At 49.1% G+C, this 21,434-nt stretch overlaps 9 protein-coding genes; 3 read left to right on the plus strand and 6 right to left on the minus strand.

The window, feature by feature from the left end:
- The window catches only part of FFUJ_00380 (probable biotin synthase), a gene marked incomplete at both ends in the record, with an annotated part of 1,752 nt that extends 1,110 nt beyond the window's left edge, over positions 1-642 (minus strand). Inside the window, 2 exons of the mRNA XM_023573358.1 lie at positions 1-215; positions 331-642. Of these exons, the coding sequence (XP_023425093.1) occupies positions 1-215; positions 331-642 (527 nt within the window).
- Positions 643-1,852: 1,210 nt separating this feature from the next.
- Positions 1,853-3,676, minus strand: FFUJ_00379 (uncharacterized protein; the record flags this gene model as incomplete). XM_023573359.1 has 3 exons in its annotated part: positions 1,853-3,306; positions 3,351-3,438; positions 3,527-3,676. 3 exons carry the CDS (start codon positions 3,674-3,676, stop codon positions 1,853-1,855), a joined length of 1,692 nt encoding a protein of 563 aa, XP_023425094.1.
- Positions 3,677-5,479: 1,803 nt separating this feature from the next.
- FFUJ_00378 (related to mannose-P-dolichol utilization defect 1 protein) lies at positions 5,480-6,403 on the plus strand (the record flags this gene model as incomplete). XM_023573360.1 has 2 exons in its annotated part: positions 5,480-6,076; positions 6,134-6,403. The coding sequence occupies 2 exons, from the start codon at positions 5,480-5,482 to the stop codon at positions 6,401-6,403; spliced, it is 867 nt and encodes a 288-aa protein (XP_023425095.1).
- A 292-nt stretch (positions 6,404-6,695) lies between these two features.
- Positions 6,696-7,384, minus strand: FFUJ_00377 (uncharacterized protein; the record flags this gene model as incomplete). XM_023573361.1 has 3 exons in its annotated part: positions 6,696-6,779; positions 6,841-7,136; positions 7,189-7,384. 3 exons carry the CDS (start codon positions 7,382-7,384, stop codon positions 6,696-6,698), a joined length of 576 nt encoding a protein of 191 aa, XP_023425096.1.
- Positions 7,385-10,999: 3,615 nt separating this feature from the next.
- FFUJ_00376 (uncharacterized protein) lies at positions 11,000-12,184 on the plus strand (the record flags this gene model as incomplete). Its single annotated transcript, XM_023573363.1, has 1 exon — positions 11,000-12,184. The coding sequence occupies one exon, from the start codon at positions 11,000-11,002 to the stop codon at positions 12,182-12,184; it is 1,185 nt and encodes a 394-aa protein (XP_023425097.1).
- Positions 12,185-13,002: 818 nt separating this feature from the next.
- On the plus strand, positions 13,003-13,353 carry FFUJ_00375 (uncharacterized protein; the record flags this gene model as incomplete). Its single annotated transcript, XM_023573364.1, has 1 exon — positions 13,003-13,353. One exon carries the CDS (start codon positions 13,003-13,005, stop codon positions 13,351-13,353), a length of 351 nt encoding a protein of 116 aa, XP_023425098.1.
- A 608-nt stretch (positions 13,354-13,961) lies between these two features.
- Positions 13,962-15,108, minus strand: FFUJ_00374 (related to oxidoreductase; the record flags this gene model as incomplete). XM_023573365.1 has 2 exons in its annotated part: positions 13,962-14,862; positions 14,912-15,108. The coding sequence occupies 2 exons, from the start codon at positions 15,106-15,108 to the stop codon at positions 13,962-13,964; spliced, it is 1,098 nt and encodes a 365-aa protein (XP_023425099.1).
- Positions 15,109-15,790: 682 nt separating this feature from the next.
- Positions 15,791-16,902, minus strand: FFUJ_00373 (uncharacterized protein; the record flags this gene model as incomplete). XM_023573366.1 has 3 exons in its annotated part: positions 15,791-15,882; positions 15,934-16,345; positions 16,393-16,902. The coding sequence occupies 3 exons, from the start codon at positions 16,900-16,902 to the stop codon at positions 15,791-15,793; spliced, it is 1,014 nt and encodes a 337-aa protein (XP_023425100.1).
- Positions 16,903-17,869: 967 nt separating this feature from the next.
- On the minus strand, positions 17,870-19,277 carry FFUJ_00372 (related to PNG1-protein with de-N-glycosylation function (N-glycanase); the record flags this gene model as incomplete). XM_023573367.1 has 2 exons in its annotated part: positions 17,870-18,719; positions 18,775-19,277. 2 exons carry the CDS (start codon positions 19,275-19,277, stop codon positions 17,870-17,872), a joined length of 1,353 nt encoding a protein of 450 aa, XP_023425101.1.
- Between the last annotated feature and the right edge of the window lie 2,157 nt (positions 19,278-21,434).

Raw genomic sequence — 21,434 nt, forward strand, 5'->3', positions numbered from 1 at the left:
CAGAATCGAGTGCTTCCCTTCTCTTTGGCCGTTCGCGCAGCTGCTAGTACGCTCTCGACGCTTTCTACTCTCTTGGCGGGAACCTTTGTGCCTTCTTGGTAACGGGTCGATTGGGCGCAGTAGGAGCAGTCCTCGGTACACCCGCCTGTCTTGATGTTCATCAGAGTGCAGAGTTGCACTTCGGCGGGGTTGTGCCATCGACGGTGTACCGTGCTCTGAGAGTTTGTGTTAGCCATGGTGTTGCTCTGTGAGATATGTCCATCAATTGAGCTGATCATCGAACGACAACAGCAGTCACAATCGCGATGGAACGAGGAGAGATGCCCTTACAGCTTGGTATGCCAGCTCAAGGGCAGGCTGGTAGTAAATGGCCGCAATCTCCTCCTTGGTCCAGTCATGTCGAACCTGAGTCGCCGTGACAGCTTCCCTCAGAATCTGCTTCCTCTTCTCAGCCCTCTGCTTCTCAATCGCTTCATTAGCTCCAGCCGGAGGAGGCGGCGGCTGCGAAGGTCGAGGAGGAAAGTCAACAACTGTTGACATGGCCCGAGAATGTTGCCATCTCGCCGAAGCGGGGAGAGATAAACGGTTACTGGGCGTGACCTGTCGAAGGGCCCTAAGACGGAGAGATGCACCGGGCTTCATTGTGAGAAAGATAATGATAAAAAGGAATGAAAATAGAGAATGTGAGATGAAAGAAGTGAGTAAATTGGTCAAAGTCAATCGAGAGAGGGACAGCAGATTAGCTGTGAGTGAGCTGCAGCAGCATGAGGCACTAAACCAAGACAAGATGTGCGCAGAGCTATGTACAACACCACGGACTAAATCGAAAGAGCTCAAAACTCTAACATTATGAATGGACCAGCTCTTGTTGGTGAGCTCTAGACTATAGCTACGCCTCACTCATCCCCCCCACGGCCGACCTCGGTCAGTCTCCGGTCCTAAACGCAGACAATTACATATACAAAACATCCATGCTACAGCTCTCAACTCTTGGGGATATGCCCCGGTAGTCTCGGCTTTCGGGAGCTTTTCTAGACTGTTGAATTACCCATGGAATACCGTCCTAAACCGCGTCTACCGAGATCCACTAGAACCTGGCGATGATCATCTACGACGGGGGAAGGGATGCAGATGGAAATGGAACCATATGATGTAGCTCAACAGACCTGACTGTTGAACGTAGATCATAATGCCAGCTTATGCCTTACGATTTTATGTCTTTCGAGCGCTGTTATAAAGCTGTAAAGTTGAGGCTCCATCCCTCGGCCCGCTACCCGTGAACAAAAGCATTCATTTTGTTGAAAAAAGGATCTTGGCCTGCTACGAGACCCCTGATGGCAATTCGACATTTCTCGTTGGCTCGCCTAGAGGGGGGTTTTAGGATTTTGGTTGAGCTTGGTGAGGGGCGTTGTAGCTTATAACCCCGGGAGAAGCCCGCTCTGGACCGGCTTAGGTACCGTGATCGCGGCACTTTAATGGAGCCATGGCGTAACCGTGGGGTTGCTCAATGGAGGCTGTTTTGTGGTCAGCTGTTTGGTGATGTTGAAGAGAAACAATGTTATGGTTGAAGTATTAAAGAAACTGTTGTTGTAGTATAAAACCCTTAAGCAAGATATCAAAAAAAGTAAGAGAAAAGTAAATTGTTAGGAATAAATGCTTGTTGCTCCATGGAGTATATGTATTCATAGTCATTATCTCCCTCAGTCTATCCAGACGCCATATTCTGCAAACCCTAGATCTCGTTGTATCCAAGATAGATCCATATGAAATCCCAAAATGCTCAATATCGCTCTCAGTGCTCAACACTTGCCATCCATGCATACCAATCTCGGTAGTAAATCCATACGCCAGATTAAGGGTACGCCGGTTCAGCATACCGTCTCCCAGAAACCCCAAGGGGACTAGTCCCCCGCTCATCAGGCGGCATGCGCTTCTCCCATCTCTTCCTCTCAGATCGCGGATCCCATCCGGGATAGTCGCGCCTTCGCTCGGCATCCGCATGGCTGCTAGTCCGTCTCTCCATGTCCGGTCGGCGCAGGTACCGATCACGTCTTTCTTCTTCTCTTTCCCGGTCAAGTTCCCGCTGTCGACCCCTTCGTTCTCGCTCGCGGTCTCGTTCCCTTTCTCTATCTCGCTCTTCACGCATCCGCCTTGATCGCTTCAGATCTTCGTCGCTGGACTCTGCTTCTGAGGAAGCTCCCGATATGTCGGAGTAGCTTCTGCTGAGGCGAGATGGAGGAAGTCGGTCTCGGCTTCGGCGTCCGCGAGATGAGTCGGTGTTGTAGGATGGGGCTCTAGGTGGGTTTCTGGTGCGATCTGGGTTGCTGCTGAGTCCGTTGGGGAGAATGTTTGAGACTTTCTCGGTCAGCTTTTCTCGTAGGCTGGGGCTGTGTGTTGATCTTCGGCGGGTGGAATCGTCCGAAGCTCTCCCATCTACGCGATGAGGTCGGAATGTTGGGGGCGGGTTGCTAGCAACAGGAGGCGGGCGATCATTCGTTGGTGAATATCGGCGAGTCGTAGGCGAAGGCGGGCTTGCTTCAGGTCTTCTCTTTGCGCGAGGAGGGACTGGCTCGTCATCACTAGAGTCTGAGGAGTAGTGCCTGGGCTGACTGTGTCGACGAGGCGGTGCGGGCCGCTTCGCATGAGGGTCCAAATAAGACCCTGGAGGCGCATGCGGTGCATGTGGTGGTACATCTGGCGTAGGTTGCTGGTTATAATCGGAGAAGCTTCGTCTTCGGGCATGTTCGTCAGAGCGGCTGTTGTACCTCTCAGGTGAAGGTCTGGTTGGTCGCCCTCCTGCATGTCTGCCCGGCACATGATTGTACAACGGTCGCTCAGGCCTGGCTCGGGTTCCAGCAAAAGCACTTCCTCTCACGTGGGAGTAGGCGAACTTGGGCTCTGGCCCTTCAGGAGGTTCACCAGGCCCAGTCGGATCTCGTGCTTCTCTGTATGTCTCCCTCTCTCGAGCGTTTGCTTCCTTTCGTAACTTCTCAGCGCACGACTTGTGCCATCGGTCCACCTCGGCGTCGGCTTGTGTTGGGAATACGGTTGGAGGTAGGTCGGCTGGAAAGTCTGCGCCAGTCTCGGGATGTTTTAGCTGCCAGTTCTTGACGGCGAACTGTAGGAAAGGAACGTGTTCCTCGGGACCGAGAAGAATCTCGAGAGATTCCCAGCGCGAGAAGCCTCGAGCGGTAAGCGCAGGTATTGAAGGGGGCGCGAAATCGTCGTCCGTTGGCTGTAGTGTGTGTTGACATCCAGTGACTTGCCAGATGTATGAGATGGACTCGTGTGGCATTTCAAATAGAGCTTTAAACGTTAGGTATGTCGCACAAAGTCGCTGTGAAACTTACAGTCATAATCGCCTCCAACAGCCTTGTAGAAGGCGGCCAGCTTTTCCGGGGTAAGGTGACAAACGGTTTTATCGCCTATCTCGAGTATCTATTATGACGTAAGGTGGTCAGTATGCGATCTTTCGAATATTGACAATTTTTGGACCCAAGCGGTTGGAGAAAGGGTGCGCGCATACAATATGACGACTAATAGCTCGTAATAGAGCATCTAATAGCTTTGACGGACTTTTATCCTTCTCATACATATACGAATACTCAATAGCCGGAGGCGGCGGGGTTGACGATGTTGCGCCTGGCGGGGCTTCTGTCTTTGGAGGGGCCGCCATAGTTGAAGAGTCGGAGGCGAATAGGGAGGTCAAAGATGAATGTGAGAAGAGAGGTTGTCGAGAAAAAAAGATCACGATGAAAGCGGGATCACATCCAGGGCAGATCGCGGGGAAACGTGGATGGCGGTCAGCGGATCGATATCGATATCCAAGATGGACAGTGCAAGTTGTAATGATGCCGTAAACGAGGACGATGGTGCATTCGACAAGACTCTTCAGAAACAAAGGAGGGAAATCAAACAGTAAAGACGACGATAAAAAGTCGCAAAAGTGCAGAGTAGCACAGACCCGATCAAGTCCCGTCAGGTTCGGGTTGGGATCCAATACCTTATATGAAATGGAGCCCAGCTGATGAATGAAATGACAATGACAACCTAAACTACCTGAGTCAAAAGGTAAGGCAGGGCAAGGCAAGGCAATGCCAGGCAGGGTTGACCGGGGTAGACTTGGCGAAGAAGTGGGCAGAAAGACGAGGATCTTTTTGTTTAGGTAGGTATTCAAGGGGAAGAGAGGGAAAAAAGCACGAGCACAGGAACAAGGCAACGGTAAACAAGGCACAAAGAGACAAGAACGGAAGACAGACAGAAAAATGGACGCTTGCTACTGCTGCTGCTTGTGAGAGTGAGAGGAAAAGACTTGGTTCCATGATTTGACTGGTCTCTTGCATGGATGTGCCTGGGAGACTGCGGGTGGCTGACAAAAGGTTGCTCTTAGCAGATACTCTGTACAGTATAGCACAATAAGCAGCTGACTCTTGTATCATCCGGAGCTACTACTACTCTACGTCTATCTAAGTTATTTGCCATGTTGATCTTTTGTTTCTTCAATCTCTTTGTTACACTGCCTTTGTCTTGTTAATCCTCTCTACGGTATTTATAACTATCCCGCCAGTCTCCCATCGGAATCTACAATAACAGCGTACTTCCGAGAAACAAACACAACGCATCATGAACTGACATATCATAACGCAAACATACATCATATCACATCGCAGCAGCCCTTCACTGCCGGCCCCTCGTGGCCTGACACGTGCATCTCTGTTGTAGGCGCCCCGGGTGATCCCTCCCACGAGGACCAGGCAGTACAAAAGACCAAGTCGAAATAGAAGTGGATTCCGTCTTCTTCATTTTCGCAACGGTCTACGGCTGTGTAAGGTAATCTAAGCCCATAACACGAAAATAGCTGTTTTCAAACCTGGTTGGTTCCCTCTTGAGGCTGAGCTTACTGTACTTTTTGCTGTGTCACAGAAACGGTGTGCTGAGCTGAACCCCCACCAAGGTCTGTGAGATGATTTGACATGGGCTGAATAATCTCGAAGATTCTTACATGTTCCCTCAGCGTCATTTGAGGCTGATAGATCAGTTTATTCGGATATTTTCGTGAGCGGGACGGACGGTAGTATGTACAACGTGAGAATGAACAAGCATCTTGTGAAACAACATGGCACTGATGTCATTGTTTACTCGAGGACAGGGGACCATTTTTAATTGACGGCCTAACCAAGCAAATCTGTTCCGAAAACCCGGAGCAGAGGCCGTTGAGTACGGTGATGTAGGGTAAGCCATTTTTCGTAGGGCAGAACCAGGGTTGACTCCACTAACTCCAATGAGGCAACGGTCATCTCCAATTTCATCTCGTACTGTTGGCCTCTTCTTCTGAAAGTTGAGACAAGCAATTCCGAGCTTTGTGACGTCTTTGTCTACTTCTTTCACACTCCTTCTGAAATCCTTCTTTGTATAATCGTCGAGCTTTCATCAGCTTCTTTTCTACGCCTCTCCACCGTATTCTTGGTACCAGACCACCATGGACGCCCTCAAATCAGCCATCACCCCCATCACGCATAACCTCCCCGCGCCGATTCGCGACTTGGGCGTTTCCATCATCGGCGAGACGTGCTACAAATCTCTCCTTCTCGACGTCAACATCGAGGATGCCGATTGCATCAAGTTCGCTGTCTCCAAGGCTCTCGGCATCGGTATCATCGCCGCTTCGTCCATCGTCAAGGTTCCCCAGATCCTGAAGCTCATCAACTCCAAGTCCGCCGAGGGTGTGTCTTTCCTCTCATACCTTCTCGAGACGGCTTCGTACATCATCTCTCTCGCCTACAACTTCCGAAATGGCTTCCCTTTCAGCACTTATGGCGAGACTGCTTTGATCGTGGGACAGAATGTTATCATTTCCGTGCTTGTTCTGAACTATAGCGGCCGTGCTAGTCTGGCTGCTGTGTTTGTCGCTGCGCTTGCTGGAACTGTTGCTACGCTGTTTGCCGATAATGTCGTGGATGCGCAAACCTTGAGCTACCTCCAGGCTGGTGCTGGTGTTCTGAGCGTTGCCAGCAAGCTGCCTCAGATCCTCACCATCTTCCAGCAGGGCGGTACTGGTCAGCTTAGCGCTTTCGCTGTAAGTCAATCTTTTTTTCTCCCCTCTTCGTTTGTACAATGACTAATGGTAATACAGGTCTTCAACTACCTCGCTGGTTCTTTGTCCCGAATCTTCACAACCCTCCAGGAGGTCGACGACAAGCTCATTCTCTATGGATTCGTCTCCGGCTTCGTCCTCAACGCCATCCTTGCTCTCCAGATGATCTTCTACTGGAATGCTCCCTCTGAGAAGGCCAAGGGCAAGCAGCCTGTTGCCCCCATTGCGGCCAAGCCTGCTGTTCTGACACCCTCTTCCTCTACCACTGCTACTCCCAAGAAGAGCCCTACCACTCGCCGACGTGGTTAGATGGTCACACCCTTTTTGTGTGTTGCGTTTGCTTTATAGACTCGATTTTCATAATCATTTTTAATAAGACTTTTGTTACGCGCTTTGCTTCATGATGCTTTGCTGTGTGATTTTGACATGCATTTGTCGTCAAATGTTACACGAAAACGTGTGATGCTAACTACCTACATAAACGTGTTGCACAAAACCTACCGATGATGCTATCCGAAGCAGTGGTGCAAATGGTATCCCCCCTATATGCTGCCCGTTGAACGCCGTTGTAGTAAACCAAAGTGTCGCTAATCCTTTTCCATTACCCAGTTCCATACAATATCCAATCAAAACATTGATGCAGTAACTCTGTTCCATGTCGCACGTGTAGGTCGATCGTTTCGACCTGCGCATTGGAGACAATGTCGCTGTTCACCAAGGTTGCTCACAGAGCAGCTGAAGCAAACATGCTTGCCACAAGCACTGCACGAGTGATCCTCGTTGTTGATACCATCGATGTCCATGCCATCATTGCCACTGTTGAGACTGGCACCACAGTCGTCGCAGTTCGAGGGGGTGAGTTGTGTTTGGCCCAGGCTGGTTGTTGGGGCTGAAGGCGCCGAAGAGATGTTCCAGAACCGGTGGAGAGATTGTTGGTTTGATTCAGGTCGAGCAGGTTCGAGTGGTACTTGTATGTTCTCAGACGGAAGTTCAGTGTGTTGACGCTGGCTCTGCGCAGAGTAAAGCATGTTGAGAGTACGTTCTGAACTCAATTAGCATATGTACAGTGCACGGTTACTTGTATAAAAGCCTACCATGAATCGTCTCTTCTGAAGGTCGATTATCGCGGAATCGCTTCATGGTTCGACTGTGAAGATGAATAGGCGTCGATGCCATGATCGCGAAAGGATTGGTGATGGAGTTGCCGAGTCGAGGAGGAGAGTCGAAGGATGAGACGGATGAGGGAGAGGCGCAGAGCTCAGAGACGGATCGCTTGCGTTTGTGGGCCATTTTGGTTATGGGAAGGACAGGTTTTTGAGTGTATAGAAGGGAGTCGAAACGATTAGGTTAGTGTTATCCGTACAATGGATGTAAATAGAGAGGATGAGGTGAGATGGATCAACTTCTCTACGGGAACTGAGACGAGACTGAGACTGTGGGGCTCGAGTTGGCTGCGCGACATGACGCGCTTAAGTGGTGACGTTGGACGCGTTAATGGCCCACGCCAATCATCGCGCTACACTTACCTACCTTGCCTATCCTGGCTATCCTTCTGTAATACACAAAACGTCCATCTTGGGATGGGTGGATGGATGTCTTCATATTTGCACTTGCCCTGCATAAGGTAATCTAGGAATAAGAGGACTTGAGCTGGGCGTGGAATTTCCTCTCCATGAGAAGTCTGTATGAACCACACATCTATCTCTCTATTATGAGCAATATTTCTACAGAACAAATTGTGACTATCCTTAGTACAATCCCAGGTCTACTTATGTCATGTGTAAGTGCTTGGTTCGCATACCTTGCCCTTCAGCGCCACCATGTAACCCGTAACGACATTGAGACCGCCACCATCGAATTTATTATCACACACATCAGTGCAGTTCAGTCGAAGTACGAGGACTATGGCCAACTTACTAAGTTTTCTGTGCCGAATCCATCTATAGCCGCAAAATGCAGTCCCTGTACCAAGCTTCTACTGATATCTTATTTCCGGGCGAAAATCTACCCCAGCTGCCACCTGCGGCTCACCGAAATATGTGTGGACGAGGGCACAGAGAGTTTGAGATTATGCCACCAACAAGACTCGACAGGCAACACAACTTGTTGCACCCGGACCCAGTTGCAGTGTGACGAGATGGACATAAGATGTCTGGATTCTGGGGTCAGTCTATGTCTGAGTGTCTTTATGAATGTAAGTATGTTGAGTCTAGTGCTTGTACGGAATAAACAGCTAGATTTATTTTGTTAATTCCATGTCAATTCCTCTTGCTCATCTGTAGCCAAAGCTGAAGTACCTATGTATGTGACTAACAGTGCCCGGAGATGAGGCCTCCCCACGTTCATGACTGGAACTAAAGTAGCCCGCCTCAACCTGCCAATGCTATTCCAAGCGCTCATCGCAGTTTAAGGCAATCCTCGTTGCATGTTTACGCTGCATGTTAAGCAGCCTGTCCGTCAGAATACATATGGAGATGGTTTGGAGTTGTTTCCTCTTCGATCAATGATGACTCCACAGTCCACATCAACCCGAGTCTGTGGGATACATGGCATGCTTGACGCTACTTGTATGGCGACTCAGCCGCAGTTTGTGTCCTTTGCTCCACCAATTACCTCCCCCATAAGCATCACCATCCGTCGAGGCAAGTAGTTGGTGGAGGGCACTACGCGGGGCATTATGAACTCAGAGGGTAAAGTACCTATGGGCCGTACTAAACCCGGAGATCAACACATCACCTTCTGTCTTCTGCCTTCTACTTGGCACGGTCTGCTGGGGACAAATCGTACCCCCGAGAGTTGCCTCATCGGGTGGAAGTCCTACCAACACCAACAGTGCATGGTTTAGCTTCCGTCGTTTATCTCCTTTGGCGATACACTTTACTAGATCAAGATGATCGACTTCTTAAGGGCTCTTTATAGAAAAGATTAGCGTCGACTGGAAATGTGTGGGCACTTTACTAGATCGGGATGATCAACTTCTTAAGGGCTCTTTATGGGAAAGATCGACATCGACTGGAAACGCGCGGGCATGTAAGCGTTCTAAGAGTCCCATATCGTTCTAGAGAGCTGAGGCAAGTCACAGGGGTAAGTTCAGCTCCACACCACACTAACCATCCTTCCATCCCCCATCCCGGGGCGTCATCTCAACTGAAAAGGTCCATATGGGATATAAAAGGTTGCCGAAGCCAACTTAGTGATGACATGACAGCAACCATCCACAAACACCAAGCTTTCTCTCAAAGCAGCTTTTGATATTCGTCCAGTCACAGTTGCGTCCTTTCAATATGGCCCAATTATCAACTGATGCTGTCATCACCCTCGTTAGCACAATTCCTGGACTCATTGTCTCGTGTCTAAGTGCCTGGTTCGCCTACCTAGCACTACACCGAAGACCCATCCCCCAGAGCGATGTCGAAACAGCCGCGATGCTCTTCATGATCCCAAGGGCATTTTCTATTCCTCCTAGGTTCGCGTTCACATGCCGTCACCTTTTAATGAGTTGAGCCTGACTTGTTTGTCTTCCAGTGCCTTGTCCCACACAGATTCAGAGAGGACATTGACGGACGGTGATGCCCTTCAACTACCACCCGCAACAAGTCAACAATGTATTGGGTCGAGCCATTCCCGAGTGCTTGAACATGCTGAACGTGTATCATAATATCGTCATGAAAAATACGATACAAATTGAGAATGCGCTGTTTTTCAATGCCTCAACATGGGCCGCGGTGCATACGACACAACTGGTGTCCCCAAGCCACTGCCCCTCACCAAACGAGGCTTTCTCACTCGGCTCACATACACTCATCAACCAACCCGACACAACTGTCCACTACGATTTAGCTCTCAAAGGAATTAATTCCACTCAAATGGACCATGACCAACCTGAAACGACACATGAGGAACCTCAGGAGAACGGGTTCATCCACCTAAAAGCCTTCCTCGCACGAGGCCACTTCTTGGACTGATACAACTTGTACGCAAAGAACAGTCCAACGCACGACACAACCAAGCCAAGAGTGGAGTAGACGATGGTGACGATTACTTCGGTCGACATTGGGAGGGATCGAGCGGAGAAGTGTTGTAAAGGACAAAATGGGGGTGTAGCGGATGTAATAAATACCTAGGCCTCGGGGCCCAATAGATTATATACCTAGGCAGGTATGTATGTATGAATACAGTAGGGCTATCCTACTCCATACCGTCGATTGAGTTACAGGTGGTATTTCTCTTTTTGTATCCTCCAGGGCTTTCATCAGTGCCGTATTTTCTCCCTGGGGGCCCTTTGCCTCGAGGCTGTGCTGCAGTAGTAAGTGACACGAGTTGCACATTTGCCCTCCTTTATGGCTGTACAGAGTGAAACACGGGACACAAGTAGACTTTTAACTTATATCCTAAAGAGTGAGGGGACTTGAGTAAATCAGGTATTACGTAGGGACTTTAACCTGATACCTAGTACCATACCTACTAGGAGGTACCTTACCTTAGGTAGGTCTATCCCCGATAATTATGGAAGATACCAAGTCCTTAGGCAATAACAGGAGGACTCCTTCCACTCTTCATTAAACATTGACTGGGTACCTCCCCCACTAAAGTTGTCCCCTCTTCGGCTTCTGCTTTCTTCATCTCCCTCTTCTTTTACATGAATTTGGATAATGATGCATCATGGCTCGTACAAAATCGAAGCCCCCAAAGGCTCAACATAACCTCTATTATCACGCAAAAGACATCACAGACAATATGCGTCAAATCAAATATACCACCACTATACCCCAGATATACGATACAACCATCATCATTGGAGCTTGTAGAGTGGTTCCTCGCGATAAAGTGGTTACTCTCGATGAAGGCACTGGCTTTGAAGGCTCTGGCTTTGACATGGGCCAATGCTAGTGGAATGATGCCCGCATGGATCAGAAACGTCTCGCCCAACTCGGTCGCCGTCAAACATGGCTCAGTGCTCAGATTGCTGAGGGTTTTACCTATACGCCCCCCAGCCAGATAATAGGCAGAATACTTCTGCACATACGAGAGGCTTGTGATGAAGCAAAGGAGACGTATTTGCCTACCGAGATCCTCGTTATCCTCTACGGCTTCGGAAACCCTGCAATCGGCTGTCATATGGATTGCACCAAAGACCTCCTTGAGCCTGATGCAATGATCACTCCTACCAAGATTATCAACGAATTGCCCCCAGGCCGAGATGTAACTTTGGCCATGCGCGTGTTTACTACGAAACACTGGGTACATGCCTACAGGCTGCACAGAATGCAGCTTGACAAAGTTAAGACGGCTCATCTAGATGTCTACAAACAAGCCGGCGAGGATGGAACATTGATCAAGCAAAATTTTACCGAAGAAGGCGCCTTTGTTTACCGGCATTCAAATGCACCGCAGATACTATCGGCACAACGTCACTACGAGCTTGCGCTCTGGTTTCGAGAAGGCCTCGAAGAGGACAAAGATGGCAGCTCGAAATTCAAGAGAATATTGCAATTCATGGACCCGTATCCTAGGGAGAAAGGGGTGAAATGCTTAGCCAGGGTAGCTTCGTTGGCAATGGTAGTGAACTTTCGGCTGTCAATGGCATTCTTGACGGATAACATGGTTGCTCACTTCAACCTCAAACGCCCTATGCAGCAGACTTGCCTCGAGTGGATGATGTTTCGGTGGCTCGAACACCAAGATAATCTCACACGCTCTGATGGATATTCCAACTTGTTCAAAGATCTGATGGATATCGAGAACGGGGCCGAACCACCATGCAGTGGATACACCCGATTCTACCTTTATCTACGTGCAGCTCACCATGAAACATACTTAGCTGAAGAAGAAGTAGGGAAACATACAGTAGAACACATCGACAGTGTCTTAGAGGAGATTGACCTTGTCTTTGATTACGTACTAGACAATGTCCAGGAGAAAATACTCGACCCCTGCGACGAGACCATTGAAAATGCGAAAAAGCAGTACGGAAATCCAGCAGAGGGGGATTTAAGTCAGCACGCAAGCCTTTGGCCGGAGGGTTTGAAACGTACGATGCAAGCATTATGTGACTTGATCTATGATCAATGTCCAGTAGGCCACATTTAGGAGTAATAATGAGAGCAGAGTAGGTAGGTAGGTTAGTAGCTATAACAAGCAATGCGATTGTCCATGACTCCCTCTTACATAGTAGAGACCTCATCCGAGTTACCTATACTATTGGAGCAAACACTGAACCTAAATAATATTGAAATAAAATCAGCAAAAGATATCCTAAAGCTTTAGGCTAGCTTACCTAAGTATTTGTGTTAATTAAGATCAAGACCTGGAGTTTTCTCAATTCCCTAGATACGCAATTTACGGGCTTTGGATTAAAACCTCAAATACCCTTTCAAGAGGCTGAGGCGGGTTTATAAGGTAGTTCTTAGTAGGTAGTTAGTTAATGTTAAACTTGTCCCCTTTGACCAGCTGATTTTATCTGTCTTGTCGTCATGGCCAAACCAAAACGGACACTAGTTATCCAAGGAGAATTTGCTTCCCTATTCTGGAAGAAGCAAAGCTTCTCATTGGTTCTTGAAACTCACCCCAATCTTGTAGATTATCCCATTCGCTCTTTGTAACGATGTCATCTCTTATGAACTATAAGCTTTGGTATTAGGGGTCAGGAGACACTGCTAAGTTTACTCTGAAAGTATATACGTGGGTTTACCACTCGACGATTGGATTCACGATGATCTTGTGCTCAAGATCAAGCTTTACCACTCCGCACTGAGATGAAAAGGTTGTTTCAAGCCATTGGGACTTTCAGTATGAGTAGGGTCTTATTTCTTCCTACCACATCTATTCTGTTCTGTCCCATCACTCACCACCTTTGGTCATCTCGGACCCTTCTTGGCACATAACTCAAACTCATACATCATATCGCCATGTCTTCATCTTCAAGTCAAACAACTCCTCCAGGCTCATCAGAGGCCCCCAGCGGAAGTAACTTTCCACCACCCTACGAGTCAGCTAAACTGTCTCACGATCCTATCCCAGAGCCAGCGAAAGTCATCATCGCCGAGCCATTTGGAGTCATCATCGAGCCCGCAACGCCTGTACTCGCAAGGCCTGTACTACTACAAAACCCAAGACATCGCCAACCTCATCACCCGCAGGAGGAAGAGACGTCCCGGGCAGGGTGCGCATCTCTTTCCTGTTGTCTTTTCATTCTCTGCGACCTCTTTATCGCTATCCTTCTCCTCTGTTTGTTCGCGGGTAAACCCAAATCACCGTGATCATAAAACGACACGAGTGTTGATTTTGTAAGTCTACCTTACTGAGAGACTTCTGGGATTGATATGACATTTTGTGCAAGCATGTTCAAGTCAGGGATGTTTAAATGGCGGGAGTCTGATCCAATCTTCCATCTGCTTACCCAGCGGTCATGGAAACTTCACCTCAGAAGACAGGGTTGGTCACTGGAACTAGGTAGTCGACTTGTGATGCGCAATTTTAGGCCGTCTCTGGATAGTAGCCTGTGGAGGGATGGGGTTGCGTGAGCTTACATGCTCGACTGAGATCGTGTCAATGGGGGTCTTTTTTTCTGGAACACGCTTTTATAGTCAATGATTCAAGATTCTACTTCATACTCTCGGAGGGTCTTTCATCCCTTTCGGCTTCCTGCACTACTACGTATAGATCTGATCGAAAACATGTCCCACGATCCCCAAGTAACAGATTTCGCCTTGACCAGTTGCATAAAAGACTCAGCAATCAACCTTTCGAGAACAGTGTTTGTCACGATATTGAATTAGAAGTACACTAGAGACGAAATGCCACACATAATCAATGTTTCAGTCTTCCCGCACTGCTCCCCACACCATAAAATCAGATATCCTCTCCCCTAGGGACGAACCACAAACTTTCCAATCCCCCCCTTACTCTTCAAAGTCTTCTCACACCCCCTCCTCACTTCTTCCAAATCATCCATATCCACCGCCGTATTAACAGCTTTGACCATCCCCTTAGCAACCATATCCGCCACAACCTCCATGTCCTCTCGAAGCCCTGGATGTCCCGATATGAACTCATACTGAATCTTTGTACCGCGCAGCTTCCACGAGTACCAGATCTGCAAGAAGTCAAGGACCCAACCAAGCCATGTAGGGAACTTGGGACCGAGCATTTCTGCCATGACATCACTTTTGGGGATGCTGGCGATGCTCATGAGGATGCCGTCGGTTTTGAGAACGGAGATGCTCTCGTTGAGAGTGGAGAATTGGGTGCTTATTGCAAAGTCGACGGTGCCGCAGCCGATGAGCTTGACGATGTCTTGGGTCTTGTAGTCGTAGAGCTGAGTGATCATTCCAGGAAGATACTCTTCAACCAACCCCATTTTGGGCGTCGAGACCGTCGAAATGATCTTCTCAGCACCAAAGTAGTTCCGTGCGATCTGGATGGCCGTATTGCCAGATGCACTGAGAGCAGCGGGTATGTAAACAGTCTGTCCTGCTAGGCTATCTCTTCCCTGAAGCTGCAGTCCACGCTTGATGCTCTGGTACGCAGTTACTGCGAGAGCTGGGACGGCAGCGGCTTCTTCAAAAGACACATGATCTGGTTTCTTGTGAAGGAACTGTGGCTCTGTCAGGGCATATGTCGAGGCCCAAGCTGCCGGGGGTCTAGCAAGATGGGGTTTCTCAAACTCCATGCCGTAGACTGCATCTCCGACTTTGAACTCTGTAACTGCAGAACCAATCTCTACAACTACGCCAGAGCCTTCGATTCCAAATGGGATTGGGAAGTTCCTGTATTATGTGAGCTTGTAGCATGAGTGAAGAGTGGTTGTCGACTTACGAGGCCTTGTAGAGCAAGTCGAACTGTCCAGCTGCAAACCCTGTTTCACCAGTATTGATGGCCACAGCTTTCATGCGGAGAAGAAGCTGATTTGGCTTGGTGATTTTGGGTATAGGCTGCTCTATGACCGTGTACTCTGCTGGGAGACACTTCTTTGGTGCCACAAGAGTTCGAGTGGTGGATGGTAGTTTTGACATTGTGACGTTTAGATATGTCAGTCAAATAGAAGTGAAAGAATGAGTGCGTTTGGTTTCATCATATCAACAGCGGACGTCAGGTCTTTAATCAGTCCATTATCATGCGACGGCGGCGGAGGTCGGTGCCTCGGCGGTTTGTGGGGACATTTCGGGGAGGGCCCACCGAAACCGCCGAACTCCACCACCGGTGACCTTTCGGTGCCTCAACTACCAATATGAGGAGCTCATTTTGCGGACTTTGGTTTTTGTAGGATTACGCGGCGGAGATTTATATGACTTGAGACATGAAAGGCTTCTCCCAGAATAACATATCCTTGAACACTTTGACCAGAGCATTATTCGCATTCATTTTGTCCTCGAACATGTCATTCTAAGACCAGATCCCTCGATCCACGGATGCTCATCCAGAGCAGGACTACATGTGACCTCAATCTGCAATATAATACATACATGATTGAGAGGTTCCGCCACCACAGAAATCTTCTATCGCCAGATTGCAATCAACTACAGTGACTGCAACAAATCTGGGTGACCATTGCTACCGTGAACGCCTTACAAATAAAGAGCAAAACTCCTGCCATCATACTTTTCGATGAAGGAAAAATGGACACGACGTTGATCCTGTCGCATACGAGAGGGAATGAACTGCTAGTTTCGCGTCTGTACCGCACGACGACGGTCTTCACCACCCTCCATGCCAAGAACTGTTACCCTCCCAGTTCGAGTCTCGACGTCTGTTGTGAATTCCATACCATCGCGAATAGCTCGACTCATCTAAAACACAGTTAGTATCAGAACAGTATTCAGACACGAAAGTTTATGTACCTCTCTCACGACTGATGCCAAGCTGGTCCGCAACATTGACATACCCCTCCTGCACGGCGCCTTTATCCTTCTGAACCTTTGCTACAAGCTTCTCGTCACCCTTCCAGACACTGCGACACATGGGGCAAGTCACTTTCCCACCAGTCTTTGTCTGCGCCCACATCCTGAAACACTCCTCGTGAATGTTCTGACCACAGGCGGCAGCGCACCAAACGATAGACTCTTGGTTCTTCTCGTCAAGCTCACAGTAGCAAATGGGACAATCGCCATCGACGGGCTTCCGCTTGTCGGACTCTGCTTGTCCAGGGGCCGAAATGGGAGGCGCAGAGGCAAAGATTGATTGAAGTTCAGTGCTCAGAAGCGCGAGCTGGTAGACGAGATTAAAAGGCGCGTTGAGAACTTGCTTCAAGACCTAAATTTTGTCAATAACGCGATCGAAGAATCAGGTGCGATACTTACGTAGAGGATGTGCTTGCACTGATGGCCCTTCTCATGGTGAGGGCACGTACATCGCGGCTGTTTTCCAACATGAACAGTGTAGATGTTTCCAGTCGATCCTGTCGTCTCAACATCTTCCTCAGGGCAATCTTGAGTTCCTCCTCTGACGCGATTAAGCACGTAAAAGCGCTGAGAAAGAGCCCGGTCGTAGATCTCATGGAAAGACTGAGGTGGCTTGGGTCTGAACCTGCGGAGTCGCTTTTCTTCATTTGTGACTTTCGGCTTCTTCACTTTCTTCACCTTCTCGGCTTGATATGAGACATCTTCTTCTGTGATTTCATGAGCTTTGCGCTTCATTGGTACCGGTGGCAAAAGTGCATCTTGCTGAACGCTTAAAGCTGCTTTCTGGGATGGTTGACCCGCTTTGAACTTGTTAATCAGATCTGGTAAGACTGGCTCTTGCGGCGTCTTGAGATTACCACGAGCAGCAGAACGCAAAACTCTGGTTGATTTCACACTGACAGATCCCATTTTGATGAGCCTTTTGTTTGTCCTGTGATAATTTGAGAGAGATTTGTGGAAGACGGAAAATGTGATTTCGTCGCGACTGCCTCCAGGGTATGGCAAGTCCCCTTAGCATTTTGGGCAGTGGCGTACAGTTACATGGTCACGTGCCACTCCTTCCTCATGGGCGTTTGGAACTTTCCACGTCAACGTCAACGGCAACGTCATCTCGAAAACCCCTGTGAATCATCCAGCGTTTCAAAAAAGACAATTGAGTTCGTTCAAAGATCCATGTCGTTTGAACCGTGAAAGAGGTGATTGGTGTTTTCTTTAATGGGGTTATTGCATGCGACTTCAGTCACCGCGCATTGGAATACGATTCACACAAACTTAACAACTTAACATAGGCATCAACTTAGAAAGGAACTGCTCTTTAGCATTGATTTATCCTATCTTCTTCATCCACTGATCCATCTCTTTTGACTGGCTTCATACCGCTCATGATAGCCCAAAAAGAAACATAGCCAAACGCCCCGAAACAAGGGACTAAACCCGTCCCTGCTCTCCTGAGGGAACATAGATGCCCCGCCGTAATGCGCCCCCTATACATAGAAAAACAACAAAAGAAATTGAAAGGCAGGTTGATGTAGTAGGTACAGGCTATGCCGCAAAGACGGCAGCCTCTTTGAAATGGTTCAACGCCGAGTCTATGCTATGGCTGTCAAAGGTGTATAGTATTAGACATGAAGGGAATATGTGTGTGTGGCCGTAAGGTCATCGAAGTGATAGTATCATGGAGGTCGTGTGGTTGAGGGCCGTGGTACTGTCATCGAGGTATCGGTTGTTCATCGTACTAAACCACGGGCGCGGGTATTATTGTGTTTGGCCCGGATGGTGATTTGATATGGCTATAGTTATCATCAAGAAGTGTCAACGTTCACGCAACTCTGACGCGATGCCTAGGAAAGTGTCGCAATGTGTATGCGCGCGGCTTTCAAGGCAATGGGCGTCGGTGGCTGGGATCGCGAGGCTGTTGATATCGACCAGATTGTTGCTGCTGGGCAGTCAACCATTCTGTAGAGCCAGTTTGTCGACCAGGTTGCTCAGCAGGCAACTTGGTATCGCTTCCGCTTGCGCCAGTGTGGTTTGATCCCCCAGGGGATCCAGGAACCAAGTCAGTTACGGCCTGTGCAATTGAGGCCACGACGTAGCCTCGGAGTTCGTTGTCTTCCCGGCTGTCTTCCTTCTCCAATCGGAATCGCTCGTCCTTGTTCATGTTAGATCGGCGCATGTTCTTGATCTCTTGCATAACATAGAGAAGAACCTCTTCAGGGCATCGGTTACGCTCAGCAGCGTGCTGGTTCTTGCGCACGTATCGTCGAGTGACATCGGTAGCGCCATCAATGGAGAATGCAATGCAGTAGGACATCTTCTTGCCCCAACCCTCAGCATAAAGGCGAGGGTTATCCCATGCTTCCTCACAAGCATCCACATGAACCCATCGCTTTTGATGATCGGAATACACCTCAGTCCAAACATGGTCCTCGGCGTTCCAGACCCAGCGAACACGGCCTCCAACAGCTCGGCAAAGCATGCTAAAGCAGTTGGCCCATTCGCCAACACGTCCTCGTCGGGTTTGCAATAACCGCCAGACATCACCGTAACGAGGGAAGCGCTCGAAAGCACCGCAATGTTGAGCAGAGCATTGATACAATTCGACACGGAGGGCGCCGCAAGCACTCTCTTCAGGTGAAGGAGCAGTCATGCCTCGGGCGATGGTGGGAGATAAGCAGACGGGGCAGGGTGGGTTATTGACCCAGCTAAAGAACGATCGCTTAAACCATCTATCAGCTGTGTTAGTCAATCCATCCAAACGAGATCGGATGAAAAATGACATACCTTAATAATGCCCGGATGACACAGTCTTGGTAACCCCATTCGGGTCGTCGTCCATCACCCATACTCTCAGCCTGAGCTTGCAAGACCTGAGTCTCTTCCTCGGCCTCGCCATAGATACGATCTAATGGGATGGTTTGCAATGCCTCATCCAACAGACCGGGGTTCTCGTACTTGGTTGGTGTTAACGATAAGCTGATGAGGAGGTTTCTGAATTTTTGAGAATCGCGATCACCAGCGGCGGGAGGTGTAGGGATCTTGGGGAGATGTCGCAGAGCGGAGTAAGAGGGAAGACCAGGTCCTTGGGATGTCGAGGGTCGGCTATCGCTGGGGAACGGAGAGCTTCGCATACGGGGAGACTGCTCTCCCAAGCTCGGGGAGCCTTGTCGCGATGAGGCACGGAGATCATTCATGCGCTTGTCACGCAACAAGCCTTCGAATTGGACCCGAAGGTCTCGGGCCCATTCCTCGCCATACTCGCCCGCAGGCGTACGTTGGCCCGCCATAATTGCTAATATGTTGTTTTGTGAGTGTATAGTTCGTGGATATAAATGTTGAGGATAGATGTTTCAGTATATGTCGTTGCCCAGATACGTGGCCGGGCTAGGGAGTTGATGGCTCAATTGTTGCTATTTACGAGGTCCAAGAAACCTCGGAATAGGATATGTTGTCGTAATATTGATCGTAAATTGTCGTCGTCAGCAACGAGAGGTGCGTGATGGTAGGCCTGATTGCCACGGTACACGCGTTGTCCAGATGAATCCTTTTGGTCCTCAGAATGACCAACTGACTGTTGCCGCGGGAAGTGTCGCTTACTCTGACCAGCTGATGACTAAGGTAGCCAGAATCGTTTGTTTTCTTTTTTCTCAACCGTCGTTAGTATCGTCAAATACTCTTTCGTCGTAGAAACAAGTTGAATCGCTTCTTTTGTTCGTCGTCGCCGAGAGTGAAGGGTTAAAGGAGAGGAGTTGACGGCTCGCGAATGGCTGACCACTGCAGGCAGGTAAGAGAGACAGACAGCACAAAAGAGGAGAGGCAGGAGCAGGCGGCGATGAGAATCGAGGGTGGACCAGGGGAATAAAGGGAAAGGGACGGGGTGTCTCGGGAGGGTGTGCGTCTCGTTCACTCTTGCCCACTCTGGGCCAGAGCCTACGATGGCAGTTTACGCGTCAGCAGTGAGCGCCAGGCCAATGAGGGAGCCGACTGTTGCTCGAGGTGGGGGCCGCTGGGCGCAGGGGCATGTACCGGTACAGCTGCCTCGTACTCTTGTTCAAGTGCTCAGGGAACTGAGAGAACGCCCACTGAGCCTTATAATGGCTGAAATGATTGGTCTGTGATGAGCTGGACGGATATTCAGTGCTTGCAGGCTCCGGTTGTTATTTAATATTAGGGCCTTTGAAGCCTACGAATATTGATGCGTGTCGCGATCGTGAACGATTAAATGAGCCTCCCGAATATGTAATACATTTTGACTCAAATTGAGTGAGAACGGGTCAACTATTCTCAAGTCTACGCAACAGCTTCATCATCAAGAGGCGAACCTAGAGGGCCAATCTCAGCAGGCCAGGGCAAGTGTACGTAGTCCTTTTCCAGTGAGTGATACACTTTGAAATGCGTGCGTACGTACGTCGACCTAGGGAACACCGAAAAGCGAAGTGGCGCCTGGCCTAGATCCTCGTCATCAGCGAATTAGGAAGCGTCAGCATTTGTTTGTACTACATACATGTACCTTTTGATAAGAGGTCAGATGGAGAAAAGAACTACAAGAGGCGATACGATGTTTTAATAAATTATGGGAATCTGTATGAGAATAATGGGAAAGGAACGACAATCTGTATCCGTGCTGGCTGTGGCAATGTGAAGCCTCGAACTGAACCCAGCAGATGATAAGCGCGGGGAAACCGTCGACTCGCGTTAAAAACGATCGGCCGCTGTAAAGATGGAGTCAGTTCAATTGAGTCTTCAGAGTGAGCAGTCACTAATTCGACATGGGTTGTAATGTCCGCGTAGACTACGGAGTACTCTAAATTTTGAATAAAAATACCTAAACTTGGGATCAGCTCCAGTAAGCAGATTCTTCACTATGTAATCACAGACTTGCCAAATGGAATATCAAATATTGAGTACTGTTTCATTTTTGTTCCTCTTCCGCAATATGGCGCAAATTCTAGCACAGAAACCTCTCGAGGCTGCCAAAGACCGCTGCAGTTTTCTGCGAGTCACTCGACCCTGGGGCCCTGGACTAGCAAGTATCGGTACTTTACTGGGAACGTGCCCCTCGTCTTGGTGGGCGATGACGAGGCAGTGGTGAGGTCCTCTAAAAAGCCGCCCGAAGAAATAGTATCGTGGCACAGCCCATACTGAGCCACGCTGCCCGCAATCCTTTTTCGCAATACGTAGGACAAGGCATGCGCAGCAACATCTATCCAAGATAGTCGACGAGACATAGTAACTATCCGCGCTTATGGTTTCAATTGTAGGCCTCTGAGGCATTCTGTATTGGCCTCTATATCTTGGATGTCACTAGCCACAGAGACATCTATCCAGTGGCGGTGCTCGCTATTTCCAGTTCCACTAGATCCACTTTGACTCGCGGCCTCTTGTCCCTTGTAATTCCACTGCCTCCATCGACTTGCATCACAACCCACCAGACAGTTTGGTTC

Source organism: Fusarium fujikuroi, chromosome FFUJ_chr01, assembly GCF_900079805.1.
Source record: "Fusarium fujikuroi IMI 58289 draft genome, chromosome FFUJ_chr01".
Lineage (NCBI taxonomy): Eukaryota > Fungi > Ascomycota > Sordariomycetes > Hypocreales > Nectriaceae > Fusarium > Fusarium fujikuroi.